Source organism: Stegostoma tigrinum, chromosome 34 (genome assembly GCF_030684315.1).
Source record: "Stegostoma tigrinum isolate sSteTig4 chromosome 34, sSteTig4.hap1, whole genome shotgun sequence".
Classification (NCBI taxonomy): domain Eukaryota; kingdom Metazoa; phylum Chordata; class Chondrichthyes; order Orectolobiformes; family Stegostomatidae; genus Stegostoma; species Stegostoma tigrinum.
In genome coordinates this window covers 3,611,964-3,638,872 of record NC_081387.1, presented here as the reverse complement: position 1 = coordinate 3,638,872, position 26,909 = coordinate 3,611,964, and the positions used below count along the sequence as shown (strand labels likewise).

The following is a 26,909-nucleotide window of genomic DNA, read 5'->3' as shown; positions in this document are numbered from 1 at the left end:
TAGCTCAAGACAATTTCAAAGCAAATTGATGGCCCATTTCACACTCCACCATACAGTTTTTACCATTGTCTTCGCAGTCCCTGGGAAGATGGAGATCTGGGTGGAGGAAGGGAAGTGGTCATTTTGTCTGCTGCTGGTGTCTACCAGCTGACCCTGCTAGAAATTGAGTTTGCGTAACAGTCAAGTGAAGAAAAACAAGGAAACAGTAGACCGACACTCAGTGTAGAAGTCTCTAACTTGAAGATTCAGCCTTTCAGCAAAGGAGGACAGTGAGTTGGAGGAAATCATATTTCCTTTTCCTGTCTTACAGAAGGATTGCATCATACTGTACCAGAGAATACAGGAAGGATAGAAATTGCAGATAGATTCTGACCGTCACTCAAGGAACAACTGTACAAATGTGTGGGAAAATGTCCATTCGCTTCACAGCATTGCTCAAAGCAGAGGAAGTTGCGCAGTGAAACCATCATCTGGAATCACTTGGTTCAGGGGACAATATCATCAGATCTGAAACTGGTCAGTGGTGTGGAACATTCCGTCAGAACCAGCCTTTCTGAAGGTTCGGCTGTGGGTGATCAGTGAGCGTAAGGCTGTGAAGAAGTCTGAGTGACTCTAGGTGTGGTGAGAGTTTTACTCATTCATCAAGCTTGATGAACCACTGACTCATTCCTTCAGGTGAGGCGCAGTTCAGATATGAGGTGTGAGAGGATGGCTCGAAGCAGTGCAACAGTTGTCTAATGTAAGGTGTATCTGGTGTATACCTGTTAATGCAAGGTCACCTTCATGGAACAAAAACGTTTCAAGTGTGAGGTCTGTGATAAAGCATTTGCAAAATCTACACACCTCCTGATACACCAGAGAATTCACACGGGGGAGAAACCATTCAGGTGTCAGATATGTCAGGCAGCTTTCACCCAATCTTCCAATCTCCTGACACACCAGAAGTTTCATACAGGAGAAAAGCCATTCACATGCAAGGTTTGTGACAAATCCTTCTTGCAATCATCGTGTCTCCGTGCACACCAACGTAGTCATACTGGGGAGAAGCCTTTCAAGTGCAAGGTTTGTGATAAATCATTCTCACTGTCTTCAACTCTCCATCGACACCAACGTATTCACACAGGGGAAAAACCGTTTTCATGCAGGATGTGTGACAGATCATTTTCGCAGTCATCAACCCTTCATGCACACCAGCGCACTCATACTGGAGAAAAACCATTCACATGTAACATGTGCGACAAATCATTCACGCAGTCAGGGAATCTTCGGACACACCAACGTACTCACACTGGCGAGAAACTGTATAAGTGTTTCGAGTGTGACAAATCATTCCCTGACTCATCAAGACTCCTCCTCCACCAGAGAATTCACACAGGGGAGAAACCATTCATGTGCGAGCTGTGTGAAAAGTCATTCTCAAAGTCATCGAACCTACGTGCACACCAACGTATTCATACCGGGGAGAAGCCATTTACATGTGACGTATGTGACAAATCATTTTCGGAGTCATCAAACCTTCATAAACATCAACGCCTTCACACAAGACGTACAAGCAAGGGAAGCAGATGGACGTCACCAATATGCTGTTGAGAGGTGTACGCTCCCTGAAGGAAGTTAATGCTGATACAGAATTTGGAGTCTTCTAAACTTAACCAGCAACAGCACAACATGTGCCAGAAGTCATCAACCCAGTGAAGACATTGAATATGTCAGAACAGTGTCTTTCTCAGATAAAATAACAACACAATGAGTTACAACTCTTCAGGTGTTGTAGGAGGTTGTGATGGCCATTAAGTATACTTTTTTTTACTGTCAGAAACTATTGGACAAACAGATGAGGTGATTGTTCAAGATGGCATCTTGTACAAAGGGAACAGGGTTATTATCCCTAAAGAGATGTAAAGAGAGATGCTGAAACACACCCTGCACAAACCAGCAAGGAATCGGGTTTACCTTGTGGAAGGTAAGGGATGTGCTTTCCTGCCCAAACATGAGCAATGAGATGAAGTACAACATCAGACAGCGCAGTGCTTGTAATGGATATCAAATTAAATAAGATAAAGAGCTGCTCATGACTCATTTCATCCCAGACAGCCCACGAATGAAGCTTGGAGTACAGCTCTTCAATCTCACTGGAAATGATTATCTCATCACATTCAACCGCTTTTGAGACATCAGGGAGTCAGAGCAGCTGATTTCAGCAACTCCCAGTGAGATTGTAGAATGGCTGAAAACACACTTCCATCACCCTGACACTGCTGACGTTTTGATCAGTGACAATGACTTCAATTCACGAGTGAAGATCAGACACCTTAGAAAAGCTTGGGAAATTCAGCACTACATATCTGCCAGCCAAGTCAAAAGCTGAGGCAGTGTGGTAATTGCCAAAGGGGTCATCAAAAAGTATCTAGTACAGATGTGTACGACGCAATCTTAAAGTACAGATTTATAACAACTAAAGGCACAGTTGTCACTACAAGCTCTAAAGTGTTCAAATCCAGTCATTAATAGCAGACCACACCCAGGCTGCTCTTCCAAATGATCAAAAGCTACTGAGTCTAGAAGTAGTAACAACGCGTGAGAACATGAAAGAGAACTGACAGAAATTTAATAACTTTAATACCACTTCCAATTCTTGTGAGAGTTGAGAATTGGAGCGTCATTCAGAGAGTAAACGTTCAACATATTCAACAGAAGTCACACCCTCGGCCACCTGGGACCTGTACACAGGAGTCGTCACGTCAATCACACACAGTGAAAATGACTGATCAGATTTATAATCAGTATTGCAATCTTCTACCTGCAACTGAAGAAGCTGCACCTTCACAGCAGACAGGGACTGAAGATGCAAATCTGATTTCAAAACCTAAGAAAGCAACTGAACAGCCATCAGTCTCGACCATTCTCGAGCAATGCACCAGATCAGCAGCAACAACCAACACACCAGCAATACCTCCCACAGTAGCCATATTCCCTCGAGAAGCAAAGTCACCTCAGGAACTAGGTGCCTTTGAAATGTATAGCCCAGCAGCGACTTGTAGGCATAACATCAGAAAAGCTGAATGCTTTAAAGTTACATGGGTAATACCGTGTGGAGGTAGATGAAATTAGAACAACCTAGAAAGAACCACCAGATTTTTCTCCATGTCTGATCAATTTCTTTGTAAAATATAGATTGAAACTGATAGTGATTGTAATTATTTTTTCTACATAAAACAGGGTGTTCTGATAAATCCCTTTGAGCACTGTCACTTCCCAGGTTCTCTGACCTTATGTCATTTTATGTAATTGAAATATCAATAAAGATTTTGAACAGAGGCCATTATACCTACGTTATGAAACAGACTCCTTTTCCAAGGGCTCCCTCTAGTTCTATTTCCTGTGTACTGGATACCCTGTACAGTTCAGACCGGGATACTCCTGTGCTCCTTGTCCAGTTCAGACTGGGTGATTCCTGTACTCTGTGTCCAGTTCAGACCAGGAGATTCCTGTACCCAGGACCGGGTGGTTCTCTAAGTGTTTGCAGCTCTGATCTTTCATATGGAGAACCTGAGATTGAGGGGGTGACAGGAGATGAAGGATTGGGCAGCAGCTGCCATGACATAGCCCAGATTGAAATCCTTATTCACAGCTCAGTTACACACAGTCAAAAGGAAAAGGCAAGTGTCCATCACTCGGTTTTCAAGGGGCTGAGTTGAGGTTTGGGATCTTCCAGCTGCTGAGTGAGTTTGAGCCTCAAAAAATGGAGGTCTCAGCTGGGTAAGAACCTTGGGACGCAGGACGTTGAGATTGAAACACAGCCCGTCCACGAGGGGCGGAGTCTGAGTGTGGGGGAATAGGCGTGAAGCAGGAGGAAGGAATTTTGGGGTGCAAGAATATGCTGGGGGGAGTGGCTAAAGAGCTCATCATGATAGAGGAACAGACCATTGTAACAAAGAGAATACAGTCCTTTGGATTGCTGAATGGGGAGCAGAAGGTAAAATATGTTTTGAGATAGCTTCACACTGGAGGTAGTGATGTTGAAAATTGAGGCTGGCGGGGAGCAAGGTGGCAAAATGATCGCACTGGGAAAGGGAAAGGGTGAGTGCAGGAATGTAGTAATTGTGTTCAGTTTCTCTTCAGTACCTCCAGGATATTCACAGTGGGACACTGAGTTATGGTAACAGGACTGAATGGCAATAGATAGTGGTTAAACTCTAGTTGAAAATGATCAATGCCTGTCTATTGTGTAGTACCAAAATTACTGCCACTTGTCAGCCCAGCCTGGATGCTGTCTTAGCCTTGCAGCGTGTTGACAGAAACTGCTTTTGTAAAGGGACCCTTTACAAAACATTAGCTTTCCTGTTCCTCTTATACTGCTTGACCTGCTGTGTTCCTCCAGCTCCACACTTTGTTTTCTCTGACTCCGGCATCTGCAGTTCATGCTTTCTCAGTCTTGTTTTGATGTTTTGACAACAAGTTCGAATTTGGCCAATTAATTTAAACCAAGGACTGAGCAATTCAAAGCAAATTGAATTTAAAAACTGCTAGTGTTGACAACCTAAAACCAATCATATTATAAGAATTTTATGTGTTAGTGGGGATATGTAAGAAAAGATTTTTTGAAGGTCAGGGAGAGAGCCAACTGCCAGGAGACAACACCTTAGCTCTCAGAGAAAGCACCATCTAATTAATCAAAGGTATCACGACATATTAGCTATAAGTCTTTTGAGGGAAGACATCCCTGACGGCATAGTCAGCGGAAGAAAGACATTTGTGACTTGAGATTCATAGAAGAATGGCTGGAGAAGGCACAGTGGTCCAGAAAACACAGAGATTAAGTTTTAATTTATTGTTGTTTTATTAATTGAGCATATATAAGCCTGATTGTTTGAACAACATTCCAGTCGAATTTAGTTCAGTTAGGGAATACTTAGTACTTAGGGGGAATTGTTTGATTATTAGTAATGCTGTTAATTTGTTGATTGTTAAGGGAAATAAATACATTGTTACTTGTTACTTATAGAGTGCATTAGGTATTTTCTTTTTTCTAATCAATCTTTTAACAGATTAGGCGAAAGGCAAGTTTCTATGGTGTTTCAGGGGTACTTAATAGAAGAGAACCTCTATTCTCATCATAACAGACTGGGGCTATGAAAGGTCCCAGCAGACTTAAACAGACTTAGGGACAAGTATACTAGAGCTTTAAAAAAAATTTTAAGTGAGAAGTAGAAAATCTGTTTAATTTCAGTTGTTTGCTGTTGGCTAAATTAGAAGTGGGGAATTGGCTCTTCACATTGCCAAAGAGGTTTGGGGTGGAAGATGCTTCCCAAATTTGCCAAGAAAGTCTAGAAAGACAGAAAAAGGGGACACTTTTAGAATTAGAAACAGGTTAGAATTGGGTTTAATGAGGGCTAAGTGGAAAACTAAAATTGTAACAGTCAAACATTTTGGTATTGCAGAGAAACACTCAAGTGCAGTGCAGTTAGAAAAAAATTAAATGCAAATGAGACAATTGAAATTAGAAAGTGAACTTAAAGAAAGGGAAAGAATGTTTGAATTTGAAATGATGAAGTTGGAACTTGAAGCAAAAAGATTTCAAATAGCAGAAGTAAAAGTACAAGGTAGAAGTGATGATGAGAAAACTCATCATAGCCAACAGCCTGGTAGAGATGTGTACAAATATGTCCAAACATTACCAAAATTCAATGAAAAAGATGTTGAAGCCTTTTTCATTTCCTCTGACAACCTGGCTGAACAGATGAACTGGCCAGACACTATGTGGATAATGTTAATTCAGACCAAGTTGGTAGGAAAGGCTACTGAGGTGTTTGCAGTGCTATCAGAGGAGGTGTCAGGAGAACATGAAGTAGTAAAACAAGCTATTTTAAGTGCCTAAGAACTGGTACTAGAAGCATATAGACAATGGTTCAGAAATGTAAGAAAGGAACCAGATCAGACTCATATCGAGTTTCAAAGAATTAAACAGAGCAACTTTGATACATGAATGAGAGCATGACAGATAGAAAAGACCTATGAGGATCTCAGAAATATTATTCTGCTGGAGGAGTCTAAAAACTCACTTCCAGAAATGATCAGAACTCATATTGAAAAACAGAAACAAAACAGAAAACAGAAAGGAACAGCGAAAAGAGCTACAGAAATAGCAGATGAAAATGCATTAGTGCATAAATCAAAATCTAGCTTCCAACCGCAATTTCATTCCACAAAGGATCGAAACTGGGAAAGAGGGAGATCTTTCAATGAAAAACATTATGTACATCACATTGGGAATAGTTTACCATGTGTGAAAAATAAATATAAGAGGGTCGAAAAGAGCTGAAAGACTGCAATAAGGTGGAAACACAAAGTCACAGTTCTGGTGGATTAAGAAAGGCATTGGTAAAAGGCTAAACCAGTGGGATTAGTTGAGTTGGTGAAGGAAATCCCAAGAGAAGTTGAGGAGCAGCAAGAGAGTGTGCAGCTTAGTCATGGGCTGGAAAGTAAGATACTGCCTAATCTTTTCAAACACTTCACCTGTGAGTAAGGTTTACTTGTGTAGAAGAGATGGAGTAGGGAAAGAAGTTGACATATTTAGAGATATGGGTGCTGGTCAGTGTCTAATAGTAAGAGATAAAAATATGTGCACTCCATCCAAAATGTTGCTGGAGAGAGTGATAATCTGTTGGAGAGAGAATTAGTGTTTCCCTGTGTAAAGTAAGGCTAGCAAGTCCAATCATAACTGGAGAAAGAGATAGTGGCAGTGATTTAAACAAGTGGCTATTCCAGGAATACAGTCTGTTCTTAGAAATTATTTTGCTGGTTTGAAGGCGATGCACCTTGTAGTGGAGAGTCCGAAAGAAAATCAAGGAACTGCAGAGTTAAAAGGAAAATACCCTGGCATTTTTCCGGACTGTGTGGTGACAATATCCCACAGCCATAAGCTAAAACAGGAAGGGAAAACAAAAGACCAAGATGAAGGAGTTGAGGTCCAGTTAGCTGACACCCTGTTTGATGAAATGGTAAAGGAAAAACTTAAGCATTTAGAGGATCAAGCAGAGGTGTTTGGTTCTTAGAGCTGAATAGAATTACCACAAAAAGATGAGACAGTAAAGGATTTATATCATAAAGCCTACTTGGACAAGGAATCAGAACATATTCCAGAATTTTATTATCTTAAAGATAAAATCTTAAGGTTGAAATAGAGACTTTGGCAGGTTTGTGTAGATGAGAAATGGGTGGAAGTTCACCAGATTTTGTTGCCGTTAGAATACAGACAGGAAGTATTTCGGGTAACACGAGTTACCTGTAAGAGGTCATCTAGGATTGTGAAAAACTCAGGATAACGTACTGAAGTATTTCCATTGGCCTGGATTACATAAAGATGTGGTTGCATTTTGCTGTACCTGTCATATAGGTCAAATGGTAGGAAAGCCACAGGAGGTAATAAAAGCAGCACCTGTGATAGCCAGTTCACGCATTTGAAAAACTTTCATGCAGGTTATGATTGATTGTGTAGATTCCCTCGCTAAAACTAAAACTGGGAACCAGTATTTGTTAACCACAATCCAGAGGCATTTCCATTATGTAATGTTAAAGCCAAAAATGTTATGGAGGTGTTGCTTGCTTTCTTTACCTGTTATGGACTACCCAGGGAGATTCAGTCAGACCAAGGGTCCAATTTTACTGTCAAATTATTTAAGGAGGTCATGGATGGTTTAGGCATCAAATACTCAAGTATGTACCATCCTGAATCTCAGGGACCATTTGGGAAGATGGCAACAGACTCTAAAGACAACGCTGAGGGTTTATTAACAGGATTACACAAACAATTAGCATAAAGGTATCCCATTTATATTATTTGCTATTAGAGTTGCTCCAAATGAATCAACTCAGTTTACTCCATTTTAATTGATACTCGGACATGAAGTAAGTCAGCCTTTAAAATTAATTAAGGAAATCTTGATAGGTCTGATGTCAGAGATCTCACAGTTGGATTATTATTTGAGGTAAGAAAAAGTTTAAACAAAGTAGGTAAATTGGCTGGACATCATTTGAAGGTGTCATAGCACATAACAAAGCAAGAAGCAGATAAGAAATCTAAAGTTAATATGTTTGCCCATGTGGATAAAGTACTAGTACTGTTACCAGTGGTTGGAAATCCCTTCAAAGCAAGGTTTACTGGTCCCTAACAGATTGAGAAGAAGTCAAATGAACTACCTGGTAAAGATGCCAGTTCAGAGGAAATGTATTGGGTATGTCATGTGAACATGCTGAAACCAGAAAAACAAGTATTAGTTACTGCCACTCAGAGTGAGGAACTAAATCCAGATGATTCGGATTTCCATGTGCCTCAAAATAAATTGACCACTGAGGAAGTCCTTAAAAGAATGGGAATAAGGTAGTGAGCTATCTGTCCCAGGTACAGTGAAAGACTTGCTATCGCGCTATGAGGACATATGTGGAAATAAAATGGGGAGGGCTAATACCTATTACATGAGGTTGACGTAGGGAATACCATTCCAATAAAACAATGCCTCTCTAGGCTTAATCCTTTTAAAGCAGCACAGGTTCAGAATGAAGTGGAAGTGGTGTTCCAAGAAGACATCGTAGAGACAAGTCAAAATGAGTCGAGTTCACCAATCATGTTCACCTGTTGGTACTCAGTAATTCTGCTTAGATTATCAGAAAGTCAACCATGACCAAGTCTAAGTCATACCCAATTCCAATGCTGGAGGTCTGTATGGAAAAAGTAGGACAGGGCACTTACACAAAGTTTGACTTATTCCACGGTTACTGACAAGTACCTTTATTGGACACAGCGAAAGACATTTCTGTTTTTGTAACCACAAATAGGTTACATCAATTTAAAGTAATTCCCTTCAGATTGAAAACTGCACCAGCTACTTTTCAAAGACTTATGAGCAGAGTTGTGGCAGGAGTCACTAATTGTGCTGTCTGTATAGGTGACTTACTGATCTGTTGCCATTCATGGAAAGATCAAATGCAGCATTTGGCAGATCTCTTTGAGAAACTACTGAAGGCAAAGTTGGTCATAAACATGGCAAAAAGAGAATTCATGAAAGTGGAAGTGATGTTCTTAGGGCACGACATTGGACACAGATGGATGACACCGAATAACATGAGGACGAAGACCATCACGGAATTTCCAAGACCGTCCTCGAAGAAGGAAGTACAATTACTTTTCGGATTAAATGGATTTTACAGAAAATCTGTACCAAACTTCAGCAGCATGTTGGCTCCTGTGGACAGAACAAGGCCAAGAGTCATTTGAGAATTTAAAAGTAGTGTTCACCACCACACCAGACTTAAGCACACCAAATTTCTTGAAACTCTTCAAAGTTGCTATCGACACAAGCAATGTAAGTGTTGGAGCTGTGTTATTACAAGAGGATGATTGTGGAATTGACAGGCCAATTGATTTTTTTAAAAAAAGAAGCAATATCCAACATAAAAAACATTCAACCATTGAAAACAAGTTTGTGAGTTCAGTATTGGCCTTACAACATTTGAATATGTACATTGCAGATAAAGCATCAGAGATGGTCATGTACACCGATAACAATCCTTTGACATTTCTGGAAAGATATAAGGATGAGAACACCAGATTATTTCATTGCAGTCTTATGTTACAAGCATTTAATTTACAGATTGTACATGTTGTAGGTCGTGAAAATGTTACTGCAGATGCTGTTTCATGGGTTTACAAGGAAAGTGTTTATGTAAGATAGAAACAATAGTGTTCCATGATGTATATATGTGGAATTAGTATGAGATGTGTAAGTCTATACGACTGAGATATGGATCTAGTAATAATGGCATTAAAGTTTAGACAAAAAAAGCCAGCTTTTCATAATGATAGTTGACTTTGTTTTCTTAACACTGGGGGTGTTGCAAAGTTGGGTAGAGTACTCGTGGATTGGAAGGCAGGATGTTAGAATTTGGTGTCTGTAAAATGTCGGTGGTTGTAAAATGCTGTGGGGAAAGCAGTGCACGGTCCCTTTAAAAGATGATGTCCTTTTTCTATGCTTAGAGATTCAAAAAGGAGTCTGTGGGCTTGCAGAACCATAGAGCAATTGAATTGAAACATTTATATCAAAAGGGCTATACTGTTAGCAAGCAAAGCAGCATTTTTATCAACGCAACAGGCTTTTAAATTTAGCTAATTGATTTAACCAAGCACAAAGATACCAAAAGCCAATTAAATTTAAATCTGATGGTTTTGACAACATAGAACCAATCCTATTATAAGGAATTGATATGTCATCAAGGGTATAAGAGATGGGGACATTTGGAAAATCAGGAGAGAGCCAACTGTCATCTGCCAAGAGAACAGCTCTCAGCTCTAGAAGAAAGAATCACTGGCTCTCACAGAATTCTCTAAGCTTTAGAGTAAACTCCATCTAAATTTAAAGGTACCTATGACTCAACTAGATAACGTTCCTGACAGAAAGATTCACCAAGAAGGTGTTCCTGACAAAAGAATTTGACAAAGACACAGGACATTCCAAAAGACATAATTTGTCTGTAATTTCAGAGACTAAATTCTAATTTTTTAAATTATGGTTTCTATAAGCGGGACATGTATTTGGTGGAATAGCATACCATAAGAATCTTGTTCTATTTGGGAATAATTAGTAGTTAGAAGGGATCTTTTCGGTTTGGTCATGGTTTAGTTAATTTGTTCACTATTAGAGTTGGATAAATAAATTGTTACTTGTTCATTGTAAAGTGAGTGTCAGGGGTTTTGTTTTACTAAACCACACCTTTATAAGAGATTGGAGACTTTGTTAACAGATGGTACAGCGTAGTGCACCTCTCTGGGTGTTTCGGTTTTAGTTGTTCGGTGGAGGGTGGGGTTCGACTTCTGCTTTATAACGTGGAAATTGAATTCCTTATGTTGCAGAAAAAATCCAGGTAAAGACTATTTTAGATTTAGGAATGAGTAATCAGGTAGGAGGGAATGGCAGTCAAAGTGTAGAAAATGTTCAAGTTCAGTTTGGGGGAGCGGAACTTTGGTCCCAAATCAGTGTTCTCAAATAAAGACAATTACTTATAAAGAAAGACTTGTCTAAAGTGGGCAGGAGAAATAGACTAAGAGTAAGGTCTGTTGATGAGCAGTGACAGACATTTAAGCAGCTAAACTGTAACGAGTGAGCAAGAATTTATTCAGGTCAAAAAGAAGGAATTGATGACAAGGATGAAAGACGGACAATTAACAAAGGTGGCAAAGGAGAGCTTCTAATCAAAAACTAAGGCATACAAGTGACACAAATTAGTTCTGGCCAGACAATTGGGAATTTTTTTTAGGAGCAAGCAGCAGATGACAAAAATGTTAATAAAAATGGAGAAAATTGCTTATGGAAGTAAATTGCAAAGACATATAAAAATCTAACAGCAAGCGCATCTACAGCTTTGTAAAAATAAAGAGAATAGTTGAAATGTTTGGGATTCATGAAGCATGCAACTGGACAATTGATAATTTAAACCAGTATTTTGCAACTGTCTTCACACTGGAAGATCCTATAATCATCCGAAAGACGTCAGGTAAGTAAGTGATAATTGGAGGAAAAGCCTTGTAACAGTTTCAATGAGTTCTCTTCTGAAGAATGACCACTGGCAACCTCTGTACTGATGCTGCTAGACCTGCTGAGTTTTTCTAGAAATTTCTATTTTTGTTTCTGAAAGTAGACAATTTGCCAGGACCTGAGGACCTGTATCTAAAGGGTTTAAAGGAAGTGACTGCAGAGACAGTGAAGGCATTATTCAAAATATTTTGGAATTCACTAGATTCTCGGAAGTTTCCATCACATTGGAAATCTGTTTGAGAAAGGAGGAGACAAATGCAGAAAATGATAGGCCTGTTAGACTAACTCTGTCTTTAGGAAAATACTTGAATCCATTATTAAGGAAGAAATAGGACATTCACAAAACTTTATGCAATCAAACTGATGACATATCTTCATGAAGGGAAAAACATGTTTGACAAATTTACGAGTTTTTTGAGGATATAACAAGCAGAGCTGATAAAGGGAAATGTAATGTATTTGGACTTCCAGAAGGTAGGAAGTGGCAGATGAAAATTAATTGCAGAAATTAGGAGATGATGGTAACAGCACAGATTAAGGATTGGTTAACACGCAGAAGCTAGATCTGGTCTTAATGAGTCTTTTTCAAGCTGAAATGACTTAACTCATGTTTGACGGAGATTTCTCATGTGGGAATAGCATTCCTTGGTGGAAACTCACGGGTTTCAATTATTTACTATCTACATTAATAATTTGGAGGAAAGGGCAGATTGCAATATATCCAAATTGGCTGACAATACAAACTCAGATGGGACAGCATGTTGTGATGTCAATACAATGAATCAGCAAAGGGGTAATGATTGCTTGAGAGTGACTGTGCAAAATCCTGACAGATGTAATGTAGGAAAATGTGAGATTGCAGACTTTGATAGCAAAAACCAAAAGTCTGACAATGATTTAAACAGAAAAATAATTCAAAAAGCTGCAACACAGAGTGCTCTGGGTATTCTTGTGCATGAAATACAATGTTAGCATGTAGGCACAGCAACTAATGAAGAAGGAAAATGGAGTTTTAGCCTTTATCGCAAGACCATTAATGTTTAAAAGTAGGGAGCTCATGTTCCAACTGTACAAGATATTGGTGAGGCTGCACCTGGAGCATCCTGCCCCACCCCACCGCTCTTCCTATCCCAGAGATCTACAGAGATTAGATCACTGAAAGCATTTTTCAAAAGGTAGACAGAAGCCATAAGGAGCTTGCATCAAAGAGTTGATACATGAGGCAGATCATCCATGATCTTATAGAGTGGTTTCAAATGTTGAATGGCCTACCCTCGCTCTGATTGCATAGGTTCTAATTTTCCACACCCAACCTGGCCAAACTGCTTTAATGTATATTGTCCCTTGCCCTAATCTTACATTTTCCTGTTGTTTATCTCCAGTCAAGTCCTCTCGGAGCCCAACTTCCCCACGATTCGAACCTCCAGTTCTCTGAACCCAATTCTCACTGAACTCTTGACATCGAGTTTTCCCTCTTGATCCCGTGTTAAAATGATTTTTTTTAGTGTTACAACAAACATACAGAGGCTGAAAAAACTCAGCGGGTGTGCCACCATCTGTGAACAGAGAGAATTGTTCTCAGGTTCCAGTCGCCTGTGCTGATCCCACGACTGCGTCAGTGCTTCTTTCGATACACTGACTTCTTTTGCTGATCTGCTGTCAAATACATGTGATGATACTGATTCCACATTAATCTTGTCAGTTTGAAAGCCACCAAGGATGAGGAATGCTATTCCCACACGAGAAATCTCCGTCAAACATTTACCAGGGGAACTGAGACAGCAGCTACAATAAGAGAGGTTTTATTCAGATGGAACAATGACAAGTTTAAGTCCCCACCTGATCTGTTGCTGAAAGTCACCTCTTATTTCACCAGCCAATTTCCCAAGCTTCAGGAATCTCATGCTGCTTGAGAAATATTTGGATTGACAGTGAGAGACGTCAATCAGAGAGCCCACCCACTCTCTCCTCTTCCAGAGCTGGTTCACTTCCTGTAGGGACTGAAAACCAAGTGAGGAGATGGTGAGTGAAGGAGCAGCTTTTATACAAATTGTATCCCATAATATCCACACCAATCTTCAGGCAGTCTGACTGTCCTGTAGGTAATCAGGGGTGGAAATGTCCCTTATGCTGTGTGAGAAGATCCAGCTGAGAGAGCTGTTTACTCGGTGCTTTGTACTAACTGTCTGACTGGAGCTGTGTGTTGGATATTGAGTGTGTTTGTTGGAAGCATTTCCCTTCTGATTTCCAGGCTGAGTTTTATTGATGGTTCATTCCTGACTGTGAGAAAGTGAGGTGTAATCTGGGAAGCACAGAGTGTCTGAGGAAATTGACTGATTTCCTTAGGAATGTTGAGTTGTGTGTCTGTGTTGGAAGCTGGTTTTTATCCTGTAGAGTATAATTCATACACTTTGCTTAGTGGAATGTTGCCCTGATCAAAGGGTGCTACTGAGAGTGTGTTGGATTTTTGGGACTGTACATAGCTATTGTACATTTAGACGTTAGAATTTAGCAGTTAGACTTTTGCAATTTACTGTCTCAAATATGTCCCACTATTCTGTGAGATTGAGATGCTTTAGTGATTGAACTTCACATTGCTGCCTTTTTGTCAGGTCCCTTCAACCCTTTGGTGAACAAAAATTGATCAATCTCACATTTAATATTGATCATGGATTCCATACCATATTTCATTTGTGGAAGTGAATTCCAGTCTTCTGTCCTTTGTGTTTCAAACTGTTTTCTCCAGAAAGGTCTGCCTCTAAATCAACATTTGAAACCACTCCCCAACCAATGAAAATAGATTATCTCTGTTCACCCTTCCTTTCTCCTTTAATATATCAACATTGGTGAGGCCATCTTTTTATCTTCTATAGTCTGGGAATGTACCCAAGGTCTTTAGTGTCTCCTCATAACTTAACACTTGCAACGCTGGTTTCATTCCAATAAATGTACACAGCTCACTTTATTGGAGCAATACACAACGTCTGGATTGTCTAGATATCTCTGATTTTCCAGTTTTTATTGGCTTTATAGTGGTTGTTTATCATTGTTTGTTCAGGTACTTCAGAAGGCAGTTCAGTGTCAACCGTGTTATGTGGGACTAGGCAGTTACACCAGACAAGGCAGTTGCAGCAGATTAGTTTTACCAAAAGACAGTTTTAGGTTTTAGAAACAACGTGGACATTTTCATGTCTGTATTCCTCTTTTCCATCTATTTTACAATTTCCAGATTTAATTAAATTCATTGCCACAACATGAAGTGAAGAGCAGAAGTGCTTTCAGGGCAAATGAGGTAAGTTCATGAGGGACAGAGGAACACAAGGATAGGCTGAGGTGAAGAGGGGTGAGAGGAGGCTGGTGTGAAGCTTATGCACCAGCATGGATCAATGGTGCTGAATCGCCTGTTTCTTAGTGTATTGTATGTTTGTAACTTGCCATGGCTGGATTTGAATTCTCAATCTCTGGAATGTTAATCGAGTTCCAGAGAAATTCAACTGCCATAGATGGAGTCAGATTTATTAAAATGTCTTTAAATGCCTTCTGTAAAGATCTTACCTGAAGGCTGTGCTCAGATGTGACAGTTTTGCCCAGTGCTGTGACTGACATCTGAAATTGGGATGTGCAGTCTGAGTGAGCACAATGCATCTAATTTCCCAGGATAAGCCAGAACCCTCAATCAGCTATATTGAAGTAATATTTCCTTCAGAGTAATTGCTGCCCAGTGTCTTTTCCTCAAAGACATATTGGGAAAGAATGTAATGCTGTTGAGTGTTTCTGATATTAACCACACACACTCACAGTAAAACTTTTCTTTACTCAAGATGGATTCAAAGCGAATTGACATATTACACTCCACCTGACAGGGCCTGGGAAGATAGTGATCTGGGAGGAGGAAAGAAAGTAGCCATATTGTCTGCTCCTGGTCTTTACCTAGTGTCCCTGCTAGAAATTGAGATTGTGTGGAAGTCAAGTGAGGAAAAACAGGGAACAGCAAACTGACACTCACTGTAGAAGTCTCTAACTGAAGAGTCAATCCTTCAGCAAAGAAGGAGAGTGAGTTGGAGGAAATCATATTTTCTTTTCCTATTTTACAGAAGGATTACATCATACTGCATCAGAGGATAGAAAGGATAGAAACGGCGGATCGATTCTGACCATCACTGAAGGAACAAATGCTCAACTGTGAGAAGACATCCAGTCCCTTCACAGCACTGCTCATCACAGAGAAGGTTGGTCAGTGAAACCATCATCTGGCAATCAGTCTGTTCAGGAGATAATATCATCAGATCTGAAACTGTTCAGTGGTGTGAAGTATTCCATCAGAACCAGCTTTTCTGAAGGTTCAGCTGTTGGTGATCGATCAGGGTGAGGCTGAGAATAAGTATGAGTGGCTCCAAGTGTGGTGCGAGCTTCAGTCATTCAGTGGGCCTCATGAACCACTGACTCATTCCTACAGGTGTGAGAGTGGCTCAAATTGGTGCTACAGTTGTCTAATCGAAGGCGTATTTGGTGTATACCTGTGAATGCAAGGTCAGCTTCATGGATCAAAAACGTTTCAAGTGTGAGATCTGTGATAAAGCATTTGCAAAATCTACACACCTCCTGATACACCAAAGAATTCACACAGGGGAAAAACCATTCAGATGTCCGGTATGTCAGGTAGCTTTCACCCAATCTTCCAATCTCCTGACACACCAGAAGTTTCATACAGGGGAAAAGCCATTCACATGCAAGGTTTGTGACAAATCCTTCTCGCGGTCATCAAGTTTCCGTGAACACCAACATACTCACACTGGGGAGAAACCATTCACATGCAAGGTTTGTGGCAAATGTTTCTCACTGTCATCAACTCTCCAACGACACAAACGTACTCACACAAGGGAAAAGCCATTTGTGTGCAAGATTTGTAATAAATCATTCTTGCAGTCATCAACTCTTTGCGCATACCAACGCACTCAGACCGGAGAAAAACCATTCACATGTAATGTGTGTGACAAATCATTCACCCTGTCAGGCAATCTCCACACACACCAACGCACTCACACAGGGAGAAACCATTCACATGTGCTTTCTGCAACAAGTCATTTACTCAGTCAGGGAACCTTCGTGTACACCAGCGCACGCACATAGAGGAGAAACTACTCAAGTGACTGGTGTGTGAGAAATCATTCCCAGAGTCATCAAGCCTCCTGGTCCGTCAGAAGATTCACACAGAGAGGAATCCATTTACATGTGAGATGTGTGATAAATCATTCTCAAAGTCATTGAATCTATGTGCACACCAACGTATTCACACTGAAGACAAACCATTCACGTGTGACATATGTGATATTTCATTTTTGGAATCATCAAACCTTCATCAACATCAACATCTTCACACTAGAAGTATAAGCAAGGGAAGCAGGTGTACATCACCAATATTCTATTGAGAGCTGCATTCTTTCTGAAGGACAATGAAGCCTGTACAGAATGTGGAATCTTCCAAACTTAACCAGCAACAGCACAAGCTGATCCAGAATTCATCAACCCAGGAAACATACTGAATCTGTTAGAATAGTGTGCATGCAAATGAAGCAAACTACATAACAGTATGCTATTCTTCAAATGTTACAGGAAATTTAGATGAAATACTGGGCTAAAAGCATTCCGGATATACCCTTTACTGTAAGAGGTTTTTGGACAAACCGTGATGAGGTGAACGCCCAAGATGACATCGCATCAAAGGGGTCATTATCACTGAAGAGATGAAAAGTGAGATGCTGAAACATCCCACACAAACCATTAAGGAATCAAACCTAGTCTGAGGAAGGTGAGAGAGTGCTGAATTGGCCAAACATGAGAAGTGAGATGAAGGACCACATCAACTAATATAGCGCTTGTATAGAACATCAAACTAAACAAAATAAAGAGCGACTTATGACTCATGACAGCCCATGGATGAAACTTGGAGCAGACTCATCACTCTCCCTGGAACCGATTATCTTGTCTGCTATTCATTGGCAAGCTGTTTGAGAAGCTGAAATCACCGATTCCCAATGAGATTGTAGAATGTCTGAAAGCACATTTTAGTCATTATGACATTCCTGACAATGTGATCAGTGACAATGACCTCAATTCACAAGTGAAGAATTCAAACACTTCATGAATGAATGGAAAATGATGTATCGTGCATAATCTCCACACTATCGTCACTAATGTGGAAAGACTGAGGTAATGTGAAAATTGGCAAAGGAATCAAAAAATAAACCTCCAGCATGGATGTGTATGATGTAATTTTAGAGTAGAGATTTACAGCTACTAAAGGCACAGTTTTACGGTGACTAAAAGCTCCTGAGATTTTCCAATTCAGTGACTGATAGCAGACCACACCCAGGCTACTCTTCCAAATGATCAAAAGCTACTGAGTCCAGAAGTAGTGACAACAATGGGTGAGAAGATGAAAATGAAATGACAGAAAGCCAAATTTTACCTGAATAAAACTGTCAAATTGTACTGGGAGCTCAGAATTGGAGTGCTATTCAGAATGGAAACATTCAACCCATTTAACAAAAGTCAGCTCCCTGGGCCACCTGGGACCTGTGTACCGAAGTTATCACTTCAACCATACACAGTGAAAATGACTGATCAGATCTATTATCAGAACTGTAATCATCTGCGATTTAAGAAGCAGTGCCTTCAGAACCATCAGAGACAGATCTGAATTCAAAAATTGAGAAAGCAACTGAAAAGCTGTCAGTCTCAACCATTCCCTCATAATGCACCAGATCAGCAGCAGCAACCAACACACCAGCAATATTTGCCATAGCAAGTGTATTCCCCCAAGAGGCAACGTCAACTCATGAACCAACCACACACAACAAGATGAATATTCATACACAATTTATAGGTATAACATTAGAAGACCTGAATGCTTTAAATACATATAATGCATATACATATTTTATATGTGTAATATCATGTGGAGACAGATGAAAGACAAAAAAAAATCCAACATATTTTCTCGGTGTTTGATATTTGCTTTGTACAATATTAATTGGAAGTAATTCTATAGGTAATTTACTTTTATTTTTTGCAGCAAACGTGATGTTCTAATAAACCATTTTGTGCACTGTCACTTCCCATATTCTCTGACCTCATATCATTTTAGATCAATAAAGATTTTGGACAGTAGCTATTTTACATACCTTATGAAGCAGACTCCTTATCCAAGGGACACTCTCTGGTTCTGTTTCCAGTGCATGCATCCATTTCAGACCAGGATACTCCTGTCCTCTGTATCCTTTTCAGGCTGAAAGATTCCTGTGCTCCATGTCCAGTTCAGACTGGGAGATTCTTGTAGTGTTTGTAGCTGTCATCTTTTTCATGAAGAACCTGGGATTAAAGGGTTAACAGGAGATGAAGGATTGGGCAGCAGCTGCCATGACAATGCCCAGATTCTAATCCTTACTCCCAGCTCAATTACTCTCAGTCAAAAGAAGAAGGTGGGAGTGAGTGTCTATCCACAAAGACTGACCTGGGGACAGGTTATAGCCTGGCCGTGATCCCAGAGTCTGGGACCTTCCTGCAGCTGAATGAGTTCCATTCTCAGAAAATGGAAGTCTCAGCAGGGTAGGAGCCTTGGGACACAGGTGACTGAGACTGAGACAGATCCCGTCCACAAGGAGCAGAGACCGAGCCTGGGGAAATGGGGGTGAAGCAGGAGGAGGGAATGTTGGGGTGCAAGAATGTGCTGGGCAAAGTGGCCAAAGATTTGTGGGTGATAGAAGAACAGACTAGTGAATCAAAAAGAGTACAGTACTTTGAAATGCTGAATGGGCAGGGGAAGAGAACATCAGTTTTGAGATGGCAACACGCTGGAATTATTGATAAATAATCAGTTGAAAGTAGAGACTGACAGGAAATAAGGTGAGGACTATCCTGTCACACTGGGATAGGGAAAGGGTAAGTGCAGGAAATTGGGCAAGCATGGTCAAGAAAATTTGTGCTCCAGAACTTGCCACTCCACTATCTAGACTGTTTCAGTACAGCTTCAACACTGACATCAACCATACAATGTGGAAAACTGCCCAGCTATACACAGAAACAGGCTAATGACTACCCTTCAGCCTACTCTAGATCTTCAATAAAGTGATGGAAGGTGTCATCAACAGTGCTATCAAGCAGCACCTGCTCAGTGACCACCAGTGTGGGTCCCACTAGGGCTACTCAGCTCCTGATCTCATCACAACCTTGGTTCAAACATGGACAAATGAGCTGAATTTCAGAGGTGAGGTGAGAGTGATAGCCCTTGACATCAAGGCTGCATTTGACCAAATATGGTATCAAGGAGCCCAAGCAAAACTGTAATCAATGGGTTTCAGGAGGCAAACTCTGCACTGGTTGGTCATACCTGGCATAAAGGTAGATGGTTGTGGCTATTGGAGGTCAGTCTTCACAATTCCAGGATATCTCTGTGGGGATTCCTCAGGTCAGTGTTCTTGGCCCAACCATCTTCAGCTGCTTCTTCAACGACCTTGTCTCCATGATAAGGTCTGAAGTGCGGATATTTGCTGATAATTACACAATGTTCAGCACCATTTTCAACTCTTCAGATACTTTTTTTTCTTTATTCTTTTACGGAATGAGGGCATCACTGACCAGGTCGCAATTATTGCCCAGAGGACTGTTCAGAATCAACCATATTGCTGTGGGACTGTAGGCCAGAGAAGGTAAGGGTGACAATTTTGTTCCCTAAAGGACGTAAGTGAATCTTATGTTTCTTTCCTGACAATTGGTTTGTGGTCATCATTTGATTCTTAATTACAGATATTTTTATTGAATTCAAATTCTACCAACTGCTGTGGTGGGATTCAAACTCGTGTCTCCAGAATGTTATCTGGGTCTCTGGATTATTAGTCCATAATACCACTCGATCATTGCCTCCCCTTGTTGCATTTGGACATGGACTGAAGGACACGGCTACCATCTACAAGGCACAAGATAGGAGTGGGATGGAGTACTCCATGCTTGCCAAAACGAGTACAGCTCCAACACTCAAGAAACTTGACACCAACTTGGAGAAAGCAGCCGCTTGATTGGCACCACATTCACAAACATTCAGTCACTCCCCACCAATGCTCACTATCAGCAGTGTGCATCATCTACAAGATGCACTATAAAAATTCAGCAAAGATCCTTTGACAGCATCTTCCAAACCAGTGACCACTTCCATTGGGAAGGACAGGGAAACAGAAACATGGGAAGACCAGCACCTGGAGGCCACTCACTATCCTGACTTGGAAATATGTCACTGTTCCTTCACTGCTGCTGTTTCAAATTCCTGGAATCCCCTCCCAAAAAACATTGTGGGTCTACCTACAGCACAAAGACAGCAGCGGTTCAAAAAGGCCACTCACTACTGCCTTCAAAAGGGCGACTATGGATGGGCAATAAATGCTGGCCCAGCTAGTGCCATCCACATTGATGAGTAAGAAAAAATGTACTTGGCCAGTTGACCTTTCTCTTTCTGCTCACTTCTTCCAAACAATCAGTTTGCAGGAGTCATGGCCATCTGTCTCCTAGTTGTATGTGTCAATGCCTGTGACCTTATATCACTTACAGGTTGCCAGTTCATCGACCAAAGGTTCTTTGGGACTACAGCTATCATCAGTCAGGGCTATGCAGACACAATGGGCTCAGCATTGAAGGAGTGCTGATGGAATTAGAAGCCTCCAGGAGCTGTGAGTTGATGACCTTGTACCTTCCAAGAGACACTTAGCATATGCCTGACATGGCAAAGCTGCAAACTGTTCAGTCTTTGAACTAGATAATGGCTGACAATAACTTCGAAACTGATTCTAACAGAAGTTTACAAGTGTTTAACCCCCAAGGCTGAATACGCAATGCTTTCCCTCTTGTAAACTGTCAGCCTGAAGGTTTGATTTGATTGAAAAGGGTGACTAGTTAGATTGCAGGTGTCAGAGTTGTCTTAATGTCTGGATTCCTGAAACTGTGAAAGGTGGTAAAGATAATAAAGTGTGAAACTGGATGAACACAGCAGGCCAAGCAGCATCTCAGGAGCACAAATGCTGACGTTTCGGGCCTAGACCCTTCATCACTCTAGGCCCGAAACGTCAGCTTTTGTGCTCCTAAGATGCTGCTTGGCCTGTTGTGTTCATCCAGCTTCACACTTTATTATCTTGGATTCTCCAGCATCTGCAGTTCCCATTATCAAAAGTGGTAAAGACCTTGGTGTCAGAAGTGAAACTGATGGAGAAAAGTGGGTAGACTCCAGGAGTGATGGGCCTCCTATAGACTATGTACTAATAGAGGATACCCACATTAAGTAAAGATCCAAACATCAAGTACTGGTTCATGCACAGTCACTCTACAGAACAACCATTCACCACTTGAAAATCCCTGCTATTCTTTAGTGAGACTGAACTGCAGAGTACTTCCCCAGCTTTAGATGCACTGTGTCTGCGGCACTCTTGATCTGCCCAAATCTTGTTTCCAAACACAACATCTGAATGACATTAGTTTCAGCCTGAACCCATACGGGTGGAGAAAATGGTCAATGTACACACCTTTTTTAACATCATTTATTGTAACATTTATCAACTAACCAACATCAGTTCCCTGCACCCTTTCTGAGTTAAATCAGTATCAGTCACAAATGATGTTCCTATTAAATCAATATCAACTTCACACACACTATTCCTAGAATGTTGGAGCTGCATTCTCATTATTAATCCTTGAATTGTTGCTTCTGAAAAATTATTGTTTCAGTTGCTGGTATTCAACTTTGTTGTCCTGTTTAAGTTCAACCAATTCCCTTCTCAGACTGATTTTCTGAGAAGCTCTATCCTGTGTAGTGTTATCATTGTTATTTATTTCTGGTCTAACTTTATTGTTGGTGTTGGTTAGCTTAGTTGCTTAGACAGCTTATTTGCAATGCAGAGTGACACCAACAGAGTGGGTTCAATTTCTGCACTGGCTGAGCTGCATTGACCCTTGGGTTAAACTGCCCCAAGTCACCCTCTCTGATGAGAGAGCAACCTGATGGCTTTCTGGGATGATGGTGATTTTAACTTTACTTTGATCTTACTGCTCTCTGCTGCTGCTATCACCTGCTGCCACAACCTCTGTTACTGCTAAACATACATTTTGTAAAACTACCAAAAATATCACACCCATGACAATGCTCACCGCAAAACCTTCCTGATCTGTATTGTCTTACACATTATAACAATCTCACATTCTAGCTCATGACCAGTCCATTAACAGGAAATTGGTTTCAATGGGGGGAAGATCATGGGGAATATCAGCTATGATTGGTTTCAGTATCATCAGAAAGTTTTCTAGGATGAACGTTTCCAAGGAACATGGAGAACAGTCAGATGTAGTGACCTGATTATTATTTACAGTTTGACAGGGTGGTCAAAGGCTTTCAGTGATTGAAACAAATCACTATATAGTCTGATTGCTTCATTCACCGTCTCTTGACTGGTCGATTGAAAAATTCACTTATTGTATCTGAGTCAGGTTCCTGTGGAAAGCTGGAATGAAGAGTCTGCTGAATTTCTTAAAATTGTCCTGTACAACCTCCACCCACAATTCCCACCGCTCCCCCCCCCCCACTTCATCCGCACACATGCATACACACAGAATCGGCTTCCACATTTTCAAATATTGACTTCTTTTAACTTGAATGCATCCTTTCTGAAAGACTGCCAAAAGTCCCTGTTTTAAATCTGGAGAAGTTATTCATTCAACTTCATGTCCCAGATTATTGAAAGGGTATTAAATGAAAATTTCTGCCTTTATCATCATCACAGGCAGTGAGCTCAAGCCCTCACTAAACTCTGGTGAAAAACTTCTTAACTCCCCTCTAGTCGTTCCATCAATTATGTTAAATCTGTGCTCCCTGGCTACTGTTCTCTCTGCTCAGGGATTGATCCAATCCCATCAGCTACTTCTGCTACTTCTTTCCCTTCCAATTGCCCATCTGGACAAACTTCCATTCATGGTCCACCCTCCACAGCTGTGAACTCACATTGTTGTCTAGTTTAGTGAAGCTTCACTATGCAACGTCCAAGGCAAATACATCCTTTCTAAAATGTAGAAACCAAAATTGCACACAATTCTCCAAATATAGTCTCAGCAAAATCCTGTACAATTGTAGCAAAGCTTCTTTCTGTTCTCCAATCCTCATGCAATAATAGCCGACGCTGTAATTGCTTGTTGTACTTGCAACTCCTTCAAGGAGAACAGAAATTTCTCCTTGAACATTAACACTTAGAAGATTCTCAATTTGTAAAAAATATTCTGTTTTTCTATTCTTACAACCAAAGTAAATAACTTCACACTTCCTAACATCATACTCCATCTGACATGTTGTCCACACACTTAACCTGTCCATGTCTCTTTGTCAATTCTCAGTGTTCTGACATTTCAGCTTTTGTACCAGCAAACTAATCAGCTGAGGGGAGATGATGGCTGAGTGGCCTTATCTCAAGGCTGTTAATCCAGGAAACCCAAGAGATGTCCTAGGGACCTGGGTTCAAATCCTACCAGAGCAAATAGTGTAGTTTGAATTCAGTAACTTTTGGGATTAAGAGTCCAATGATGACCATGAAACCATTGCTGATTGTCAGAAAAGCCCATCTGGTAAACTAATGCCCTTCAGGGAAAGAAATCTGGTCTGACCTCTAGGTGGCTCCAGACCCACAGCAATGTGGTTGACTTCCAACTACCCCCGGGCAATTAGGAATAGGCAAAAATACTGCCCTATCCAGTGACATTCACATTCTGTGATGACTGAAAGAACTAATATCAGATGTTAACAAAGTGTGACAACTTAACAACTTTGTTATCTTGGATTCTCCAGCATCTGCAGTTCCCATTATTTCTAATATCAGATGTTGTTGTCTCTTTATTTTCAACGCAGTCGATAGCTGAAATCCCAGTACTGATCCTTGTGCCAACTCTCCGCCAACTTGAAAATGACTCATTATGACAATTTTCTCTCTCCATAGTACTATATTAGGTCCAGCTCCATAGCCTTTTTCACTGCTGCATCAGCTTTTCCATTTGACTGAGGATAGTATGGAACTGACGTGTGGTGCTGAATTTCCCAATCGCGCATGAAGTTCTGAATTTTCCACTCGTGAAATGAGGTTATTGTTAAAGATCACAATGTCAAGAATGTCATGATGACTGAAGTGTGTTTTCAGACATTCTACAATCTCACTGGGAGTCAGTGACATTTGCTGCTGTAACTCACCATTCTGTGAATAGTGGTTGACTGTGAAGGCTCTTGTGATGCAGTGGTAGTGCTCCTATCGCTGGCCTGAAATCTAACATTCAATTTCAAACTGCTTCAGGATTAGAACAAGGAAAATTATAGCACAGGAACAGGACCTTCGGCCCTCCAAGCATGCACCATCAATTGTTGTGTAATAACATATCTGAACCAGTTGATTAGAAAATATCTAGTAGTTGACTGAGATAAGATCATCAGTTCCAGTGAGAATGAACTCCACTTCAAGCTTCTCCATGGGCTGTCTGGGATGTCACGAGCGGCTCTTTATCTTGTTTAGTTTGATGTTCATTACAAGCACTGCACTGGCTGGTCCTTCACCTTATTACTCACTTTTGGCCACTCACTTCCCTTACCTTGCTCAGACTTAACTTGATTCTGTAAATGGTCTGTGTGTGATGTGTCTCTTTTCAGTATCTCTTTATTTCATCTCTTTAGGGATAATAAGCCTGTTATGTTTGTACAAGGTGCCAGTTTTGGGTGATCACTTCATCTCTGTTTGTTCAAAACTGACAGCAACAGGGGTGTCCTTGATGTTTTCAGGCCACCTTTCATCACAAATTCCTGTAACATTTGAATTGCACCTTGTTATCTAGTTTTCTTGACCTGAGTAATGTGTCTGTCTGCAAGATTCAATATCTCTGCTGGTTTGATGACTTCCAGAGCACTTTGCTGTTGTTTCATGTCGAATCTGGAATATTTCACACATTGTACCAGCTTCAGTTTCCTTCAGAGAGACTACAATTGTCAACAGTATTTTAGTGATGTACATCTGCTTCTCTTGCTTATACTTCACTTCCAAGAAATATCTGTACAAATGAAGTAACATCTTTTCCAAATGTATTGGATAGAAATAATTTGAGAAAGATGTTTTTCACTGGCTTGTAATTTGGCTCTGCCGATACTTTGTATCTCCTAAGGAGGTACTGATTGAAATTCTCACAATCAAAGACAATATCTAGCCTTACTTTCTGAATCCACTTATAGTGTTGTTCAGTTTATTTGATTTGATTTGATTTATTGTAGTCACATGTACCAAAGTACAATGAAGAGTTTAGCTTGTGAGCAGGAGAGGCAAATCATAGGAAGCAAGGACATACAGAGCATAAGGTGCTTAGACAGAGTCAAGCACACAGATTACACTGGACAGGAGATTTGTGAAGCAAGATCTACATTAACAAGATCAAAATTGTTTGAAGTCAGAAAGTCTATTCATCAGTCTAATAACAGCAGGGAAGAAGCTGTTCTTGAATCTGTTGGTTTGTGTGTTTAAGCTTCTGTATCTTCTGCCTGATGGAAAAGGTTGTCGGAGAGCATTACTGGAGTGGGAGAGGTCTTTGATGATGTTGACAGCCTTTCATTGGCAAAAAGAAGTGTAAATGGAGTCCATGATGAAAGCTAGACTTCCATAATGGTCTGGGCCGTGCACACAATCCTCCATAATTTATTACAGTCGTGGGCAGAGCAATGCCATACCAGGCCATTATGCCTTCTATGGTGCATCTGTAAAAGTTGGTGAGAGTCTTTATGATCACACCAAATTTCCTAAGCCACGTGAGGAAGAAGAAGCATGGTTGTGCCTTCTTGATCATTGCATCTACAAAGGAAATCCAGGACAGAGTGTGGGTTATTGCCACTCCTAGGAACTTGACACTCTGAACACTCGCTACCTCCACTCTGTTGGTGTAGATAGGGAGTATTCTATTCATTTCTTTCTGAAGTCATGATCAGCTCTTTTGTTTTACCAACATTGAGAGAGATGTTGTTATCATTGCACCACAATACCAAGCCCTCTATCTCCTTTCTGTATTCTGACTCATTATTGTTTGATATCTGTCCGACCACAGTAGTGTTATCAGCAAACTTGTAATTTGGCTGCACAATTGTGGGTGTTCAGGGAGTACAATAGGGGCCTGAAAGGGTTATCGTGGAGGAGGTACAGTTGTCTATCTTCACTGATTGCGGTCTATGGGCAGAAAGCTGAGGATCCAGATGCAGTGGGCAGAGCCTAGATCTAGGTC

The 26,909-nt window shown here is 40.7% G+C and overlaps 1 protein-coding gene, 1 long non-coding RNA gene and 1 pseudogene across 3 annotated transcripts in view; 2 read left to right on the top strand and 1 right to left on the bottom strand.

Annotated features, from left to right (window-relative positions):
* The window catches only part of LOC125446401 (zinc finger protein 235-like), a 29,427-nt gene extending 19,502 nt beyond the window's left edge, over positions 1-9,925 (top strand). The window contains exon 3 of one of the 2 annotated variants that reach the window (XM_059639692.1): positions 811-9,925. In XM_059639692.1, coding sequence (XP_059495675.1) covers positions 811-1,590 — 780 coding nt within the window. In that variant the 3' untranslated portion in view covers positions 1,591-9,925. Of the gene's footprint in view, positions 1-310 lie in introns of both variants that reach the window. The other variant, XM_059639691.1, reaches the window with a different exon arrangement.
* A 3,548-nt stretch (positions 9,926-13,473) lies between these two features.
* On the bottom strand, positions 13,474-21,681 carry LOC125446409 (uncharacterized). Its single transcript, XR_007246389.2, has 3 exons — positions 19,978-21,681; positions 18,773-18,959; positions 13,474-13,588 (listed from the first exon to the last, which is right to left on the bottom strand). It is a non-coding gene; the product is annotated as an uncharacterized LOC125446409 (long non-coding RNA).
* LOC125446387 (zinc finger protein 239-like) lies at positions 13,576-18,752 on the top strand (annotated as a pseudogene).
* Positions 21,682-26,909: the final 5,228 nt, after the last annotated feature.